Source organism: Egretta garzetta, unplaced genomic scaffold (assembly GCF_000687185.1).
Source record: "Egretta garzetta isolate BGI_Z169 unplaced genomic scaffold, ASM68718v1 scaffold595, whole genome shotgun sequence".
Lineage (NCBI taxonomy): Eukaryota > Metazoa > Chordata > Aves > Pelecaniformes > Ardeidae > Egretta > Egretta garzetta.
This window is the reverse complement of record NW_009259682.1, coordinates 8,075-15,848: the sequence shown is the minus strand read 5'-3', so window position 1 is coordinate 15,848 and position 7,774 is coordinate 8,075. Positions and strand designations below refer to the sequence as shown.

The window sequence follows — 7,774 nt, the reverse complement described above, 5'->3', positions numbered from 1 at the left end:
CAACCAGCAGTTTTTGAGGAAAGGCTTTCAGAGTCAGGTTCTGTACTCTGCTCTCTGAAATGAAAGAAGCAAAGGTATAACCACGCAGCACTCTCTGCATCAATCACATTTAAGACTGAATCCGCATTCCGATTGCCTCTCCAGCATCCGCTCCTTTCAGTTTCCAAAGCACCTCACCTTCTTCTGTCGTTCCTATGGAAATTGTTGGAAATGCCCCCACAATGGAAACATTAGGTCAGTTGTATAAATGCCTGAACATCAGGTGGTCAAACTAACTGATCGCATGTGGGCACAGCAATTTATGAATGAATTTTCTTGCATTTGCCATGTTTGGCTCCAACCCTTGCTCAGCAGCTCCACAGCCATTCTCAGAAAGACTTTTCAAAAGTGACTCATCCTTTTGAGTGCCTCAACGTTCGTGTATCTGTGAGAGGATTGATTTCTGTAAAGCATGAAACACGGTTCTCCTGCCCTCTGATGATCAGCTACCTCTCCTTTCTGAATGGGATCCCCAAATCTGGCTCTTACCTATTTATTGATACCTTAGATACATCAACTCTGAAATAAGCCTACCTCGTGTTTGTGGTGCCCCGCACCAAACACACGTCTGACCGCCTATAAGCAACGCTTATAGGGCAAGATATTGCCTGCATCCTGTGGGGCGAGAGGGGGATGACCTAATGGGTTTTTTAGCTTTGCATTCATGATTCTAGTAAAAAATAATTACTCTAACAATGAAGAAAGGGAGAGAGAGAGATTTACAGGACTTTATTTGGCTGCCATACAAATTTACAAGCCTGTTGTTTAAAGCTGAGTGCTAATTGTATGGGAGGATGCCGTGATCTAATGGGAATGAAGTCACAATAAAGTCTCCTCTGTCAAAAATATAATAAATGGGGAGAGAAAGAACATACATTGAAAACAAAGGCAAAATAAATTGTAACTGGCTTCATATAAATCCCCAGTACTCAAAAATTTAATGTTTTTTGCTTCAAATTCAGATTTTAATCCTGAGCTGAAGCTCAACTGTAAATACAAGGGAAAGGGTACAGTAAATCACCAAGAAAAGCTATATAAAAAAGCAAAGATTTGAATTAGCAGTTTAATAGATTTTTATACCATGATCTCGTGTGTTTAATGACCAGAAGCAAAAAGAAAGCTACTGTTTGGTTTACCCTAAACCAGCAGTTGTTTTAATGTAAATATAGCTCAATCCAAGCAAACAAGCTTTGGTGGGGTTTGAATAAAACACTCCTGTTTTGTACCACCTCAACACTTGGTAATTTTTCAAACCCAGGAGTGGATCAAATCCAAGTTCTTTTGAATAGGAAAAAAGGAGAAGAATGAGTTTGCTTTTAGCGTTCCAGATTGGACTTGCTACAGATACATACCAATGAGCTATATCAAATATAATTGAGGCTAACCAAGAAATAACACCCAGGAGCTTAGCTATGAAATAGAAACATCGTGGTCATTCCTTGGGGCACAGCAGTCACTCACCCAATCTCTGTGCTAGGTAATAGGAGGTGAAGACGCTTCCATCGACACTGACAGTGCATGCCAGCACCCCAGAGTAAACAAAAGAATGAGAGGGGATGACAAAGCCTCTCCTTGGGTCCCACATCATCTTCTTGAACTTCACCTCTACCGAATGAGGATACTGCAAGAGAACAGACAGACAGGAGGCTGGTGAGACATCTCCCTTTCCCCTCGGAGCATAGCGGCAACCAGCCAAGGCTGGTTTAGAGGCAGGGCAGGTACTCGACCTTTCAGAGGGGTTGGTGGTCTCATTCCACACATACCTTCAGCAACATCAACATAAGCAAATAGAAAAGCCCCCCCTAGGGTATAACTGTCTTTGAAATCCAAAACTTGGACATTGTAACTGGGGCTTTTGATTCAGTAGCCCCAGTCCTCTCAGATCTTAGGCAAGGTACCATGCTACCCATTGTAGGTCCCATTGCCCTCATCTCTTCACTGGAAATAATTATGCCTATCTTACATGAATTTTGTAGGGTAATATTTTTAGAAGTGTTTAAGAACAAAATTTGCTTCTTCTAGTGCTACGTGTAGCTACATGTTTTCCTGGGATCTCACAGTACTCCAAAAATATGTGTCAAGTTAAACCCTAAAAAATCAGAATTATTCATGTCGCTAACACACCTGATGGCAGTCATCTATAGGCTATGGTCTATGGCTAGTCAGCAGATTCTCCCTCTATCACAGAAAGGGATGAGACACTTTGAAAGCAGCCTATCGATTCCCACTAGGCACGGAAGCAGCCTGGATGACTTCAGATGGTAAATCACAGGATGGCAGAAATAAGGGGAGTCAGTAAGACAGACATTTTTTGTCCTAAATACTTGTAATGTTCTGAGATTCTTGAAAACCCATTATCTATAAGTTCTGCTTATGAGGAAGAAGTGAGGATACGAAAGGCAAGTCTGGAAGATGAACGAGAGCAAAAATTCATTTAATAAGAACGAACCCCTCTGTATACCCTTGGACAGCACCAGTGTCACGCAGGGTAGCTTTTGTTGGTAGGAATAATTAGTTTATTATTAGCACACAGAGGAATCCTCTATTTGCTAGAGAAAATGCAATTTACTTTCCAATCATTTTGAAAATCCTGGATTATAATGTAGAAAAGAAATGTGTGAAAGTAAATGGAGGCAAATAGCCCAGGAGTCTGTAAAAGAGCAGATTGCTGAAATCCACCCATTCCAGCCTATTTGCAGGCAGGTGGATGGAAGCACAGGCTGTAGCTCTGACTCTTCCAACGGAACACGGGAAGGCTCTTTAGGACTGTGGATGTGCTGTAGGAATGTTGAGATCGCTTTTGGCTGAAAAATGAAGGGTTTGGGGAAACCTCAGGGTGCCTACAGTTACCACATGATAACTAACTTTATTTGCACAGTGCTCCTGCTTCTCCTTCTCCTTCTCCTTCTCCTTCTCCTTCTCCTTCTCCTTCTCCTTCTCCTTCTCCTTCTCCTTCTCCTTCTCCTTCTCCTTCTCCTTCTCCTTCTCCTTCTCCTTCTCCTTCTCCTTCTCCTTCTCCTTCTCCTTCTCCTTCTCCTTCTCCTTCTCCTTCTCCTTCTCCTTCTCCTTCTCCTTCTCCTTCTCCTTCTCCTTCTCCTTCTCCTTCTCCTTCTCCTTCTCCTTCTCCTTCTCCTTCTCCTTCTCCTTCTCCTTCTCCTTCTCCTTCTCCTTCTCCTTCTCCTTCTCCTTCTCCTTCTCCTTCTCCTTCTCCTTCTCCTTCTCCTTCTCCTTCTCCTTCTCCTTCTCCTTCTCCTTCTCCTTCTCCTTCTCCTTCTCCTTCTCCTTCTCCTTCTCCTTCTCCTTCTCCTTCTCCTTCTCCTTCTCCTTCTCCTTCTCCTTCTCCTTCTCCTTCTCCTTCTCCTTCTCCTTCTCCTTCTCCTTCTCCTTCTCCTTCTCCTTCTCCTTCTCCTTCTCCTTCTCCTTCTCCTTCTCCTTCTCCTTCTCCTTCTCCTTCTCCTTCTCCTTCTCCTTCTCCTTCTCCTTCTCCTTCTCCTTCTCCTTCTCCTTCTCCTTCTCCTTCTCCTTCTCCTTCTCCTTCTCCTTCTCCTTCTCCTTCTCCTTCTCCTTCTCCTTCTCCTTCTCCTTCTCCTTCTCCTTCTCCTTCTCCTTCTCCTTCTCCTTCTCCTTCTCCTTCTCCTTCTCCTTCTCCTTCTCCTTCTCCTTCTCCTTCTCCTTCTCCTTCTCCTTCTCCTTCTCCTTCTCCTTCTCCTTCTCCTTCTCCTTCTCCTTCTCCTTCTCCTTCTCCTTCTCCTTCTCCTTCTCCTTCTCCTTCTCCTTCTCCTTCTCCTTCTCCTTCTCCTTCTCCTTCTCCTTCTCCTTCTCCTTCTCCTTCTCCTTCTCCTTCTCCTTCTCCTTCTCCTTCTCCTTCTCCTTCTCCTCCTCCTCCTCCTCCTCCTTCTCCTTCTCCTCCTTCTCCTTCTCCTCCTTCTCCTTCTCCTTCTCCTTCTCCTTCTCCTTCTCCTTCTCCTTCTCCTTCTCCTTCTTATCATACACCGCTTCTCAAAGATGAGGCAAGTTAATGTTTGCCTTTTCAGAGCTACCTTGTTGTACCTTTTGGAGCTAACGAAGGGAAGAGGGACTGCAAGTGGGAAGTTCCCCAATGATGTAATAGTTCTGCTCTTCTCCTTGTTGCTACACAGCATGCAATTTATTTTTCTGTCTCCAAACAAACAGTAGTCTTGTATGGCAGTGCAGTTTAAATAGGATTCAGTTTAAATAATACTCCTGTTCCAAAGAAATTTCAGCTTCAGGCTTTGCGAGCTGATGCTCATACCTCACATACGAATACACGATTGAGCAGGTTGGCATTGGTTTAGGTCGCTTGTTATTACATTGCCAGCACAGACCAAAGACGAAGGAATTTGGACTGTGGGGCAGTGACGGGTGATGTTGCTGCGGGCAAGGCGGCACAGCAAGACAGTTGCTTTCTTTTGGAACAGCAGTTCTCTTCCGACAGTAGTAGGAAACATGAATTTCATGTAGATACTTTTGAAGTAATCAAGCTGTGGCATCTCTCTTCAGAGCCATTAGGAAAATTCAGGAAAATTACAGAGAGAGATCTGAGACCTGAGGCTTAATCATGCTTTAACACCCATGAAGGTCAAGCTGTAAGTGGCAAATGCACACTGGGCCAGATCAGTGACTGAACAGATCTGACAGGACTGAAAATGCTTTTTTTTGCCCAGAATTAAAATCACATGAAGCAAAATTAAAAGTCTGAATTGTGTGTCCTAGCATGGGTTTATTAATAACAAAGCTGATATGTGGAGTTAGCTGGGATCTGTTTAGTATTGGCAAGAGGTACCTTTCCCCATGCATACTTAAAGGCCAGGGAGTGCAATGATTTTAAAGTATAATGGTAACATAAGGAACTTAATTTACGGTGGAAAAAAGCACATTTTCTACAAGAATAAAGCTGAGCTTCATGGTTTGGCAGCTCTGCTCCCTGATGGCTAGGGCAAGGGGAAAGAAAAAATAACCCTACTCAGGAGGCCCTTTTCAACACTACACACATATTAAACATCTTCTTAAAATATTCAAAAATATATATTTAAACAATCAAACAAAAAGCGTCAATGCTGCCTGAAGGAAATCACAGCGGCTTTCTTCCCTTTGAAGTTCGTTGTCTATTGGCGATTAAATTTGGAAGAAGAGGATGTTCTAAATTTGTCCGATCGCCTTATTCACCTCTCCTCCCCCATCCTTACCTCCACCCCTCTCCCGCCCCGCTTCCTCTTCGCACGGGAAGCCGCCACCTTGGCTCCACACGGCTCGAGGAAATTCCCAGACAGGGCAAAACAAGCGGTGCCTTTCCACAGATGGAGCCCGGGGCCGGCGGCTCCCGCAGCCAACACCTCCCTCCCAAAGCGCATCCCCTCCAGGAGCTCACAGCCACAGGAGGGTTCCTTCGGGGAGCGGCGCTCAACGTCTACATCTCTGCCCTGCAGTCCAGCTGCCCTCCTTTGAAGGGAAAAAATCTTTTGGGGACAATTTTCTTTGCAATTCAAAAGGGGTATTTCAGTGGAGATTTCATTCCAGCAGCAGCTTGCAGCAAGGTAAAGGACTTCGGTTTGTGTTTGAAGAAATTACCATGAGAGAATTTAGCTGGCAAGCAGGGAGAGCAGGGCTGCCTATAAATAAGGGACTACACACGGAGGTCTGCTTGGTTCCAAGGCCACTTCGAGGCGCATGTGACTGTGCCCAAGTCAGCAGCAGTACTCCAGCAATGAATTTGGTTGAAGTGGGCTAAAATAAGATGGGGATGTTTCATTTTTATAGCAAGGAAGAGAAGGCGATAACACTTATCCAGGAGAAAGTGATAAGCTATAACTGGAGAGGAGTCTTATTCCCCCCCCTTTTAATCCCTACTGACAAAATTTAAAAATAGAGATCTGCTAAAGCAATAAGGCTAGCGCTGTCCCTCTGCACGTCTACTGGAAATCTGCCATTGGTCTCAGCAGGAGCCCGAGCACTGTCTCAGGCCTCCGTGATTTCATGTGCTGTCTCCCAGGAGCAGGAGACATCTCACAATGCAGACATCTAAGAGGAGCAGAGGTCCTCAAACCCCTCTACCGGCATCAGCCTATCTGCTATCACACCATAGCCAGCAGAACAACCTCATCTCTCGCAGCCCCTCCAGAACGGGCCGTGGCAAAGGGGCAGAGGCAGAGCTCTTGTGCCCAGCAGGAGAGCCGACGCAGTCCACCCAGCAGGGCAATGGAAAGGCACAGAACCCATTAGGTAAAAGGCAGGACTGAAGCCAGGAGACCTGTGTGCCATTCCTCACTCTGTGCTGGGCTCCTCTACAGAGCAATTCTAAAGCCTTTCAAATGAGTGACTAGATCTCCATCGACTGAGGAAGCCCCAGACCTTAAATTTCCATTTTTATTATACAAAATGGCCTTGGCCTCCACAGTCCATTCTGTAACCCTGACATTCAGAGATGTAACTGCTGCCAAAGGGATGGATGCTGTAGCCATTTATTCCCAAGGCTGAAACTTGGTTTAAATTTATGAAATCAAGCAGAAATGGGCAACTGTTCTGAGGAGGTTCAAGGTATAAAAGAGAGAAACTTTCATGAGGATAGCTAACAGCCAGGTGTTATACAAAAAATTTTGAAGAAAAATACTGCCTTGTCATCTATCTTTGCCAACTTACAGAGGAACATCAAGCCACAAGATGAGAAAAATAGGTGATAAGCTCAGCCTAATCCCCCAAACACCCTTGTACACAGTTCAATAGAAATTCACTGCAAAAGCAGGACTGTGCTTCTGGATTTTCGGTGTCTTTGCCATGTTCTTTCTGAAACTTGCCTAGCTTCTTAGATTTTATTTTGTATATTTACGCGTTGTGTTGGCAGCCCAGACCTCTGAATTGTTGTTCTCTGAAACAGCCACTTACCTGGGTAAGCTTGGGTTTGATATCTGGTGCGGTAACTCGGCAAGGGATAACAACCGTTTTCTTATCATCTAAAATGTAGATTATCTGGGGATGTTCTGGGTGAATCTCCACAAATGGATTTCTGTAGTCTGCAGGGAAAAGAACATCGATTTGCAAAACTGCTCCTTTACTGCTCGTTGAGCAAAAGGGCACCATAATCTGTGCGGCTAACTGCCCGTAGGACGCTCGCTGTCGCTTGGGACAAGGCATCCGGTCACATCTTGCTTCTTTGCAAATGCCACTGTCATCTAGGGATTATAGCCACAACCAAGAATCAGAATCCCCCATTTCTAACCCGATTTTACCAGTTTGCAGTGTAATCTTGTAAAAACTCCTTCTCTTATCCATCCTCCGTCTGTGAAAATGAAGTTTATAAATCAGCTCCACCGGTCTTCATGGCACTGGAGTTAATTTTCCCCAGTGCTCTGAATTTCTTTCATAGGTGATATTACACCTGAATTCCGCAGCAGCTAAGTGTTACAGTAGGTTTACAGCAGTTAAAGTAAATCTACTGAAAGAAAAAAGCTTCTTTCTGTCAATGAGAATCTCTAGAATACTGCAGAAAGCATGCAAAAGGGAACGTAGACCCATGATAGTCAAAGCTAGGCAACAATAATCTGTTTAACCTAACACTGAAGTAACTTGGTCACACTCTTGGGGAACTGTGGGATTTTCTACAGATCTGCCACAATAAATCAGACTGGATATACATATACAATAGAAATAAATAAAAATCTGAGGTAGAACCATAGAATCATAGAATTGTTTAGATTGGAAAAGACCTTTAAGATCATCA

The 7,774-nt window shown here is 44.3% G+C and overlaps 1 protein-coding gene across 1 annotated transcript in view; it reads right to left on the bottom strand.

The window, feature by feature from the left end:
• Positions 1 to 7,188, bottom strand: part of LOC104126066 (vascular endothelial growth factor receptor kdr-like) — an 82,265-nt gene extending 75,077 nt beyond the window's left edge. Inside the window, exons 1-3 of the mRNA XM_035894051.1 lie at positions 6,940 to 7,188; positions 1,501 to 1,660; positions 3 to 54 (exon numbers count right to left, since the gene is read on the bottom strand). Coding sequence (XP_035749944.1) covers positions 3 to 54; positions 1,501 to 1,660; positions 6,940 to 7,188 — 461 coding nt within the window. The remainder of the gene's footprint in view (positions 1 to 2; positions 55 to 1,500; positions 1,661 to 6,939) is intronic.
• Positions 7,189 to 7,774: the final 586 nt, after the last annotated feature.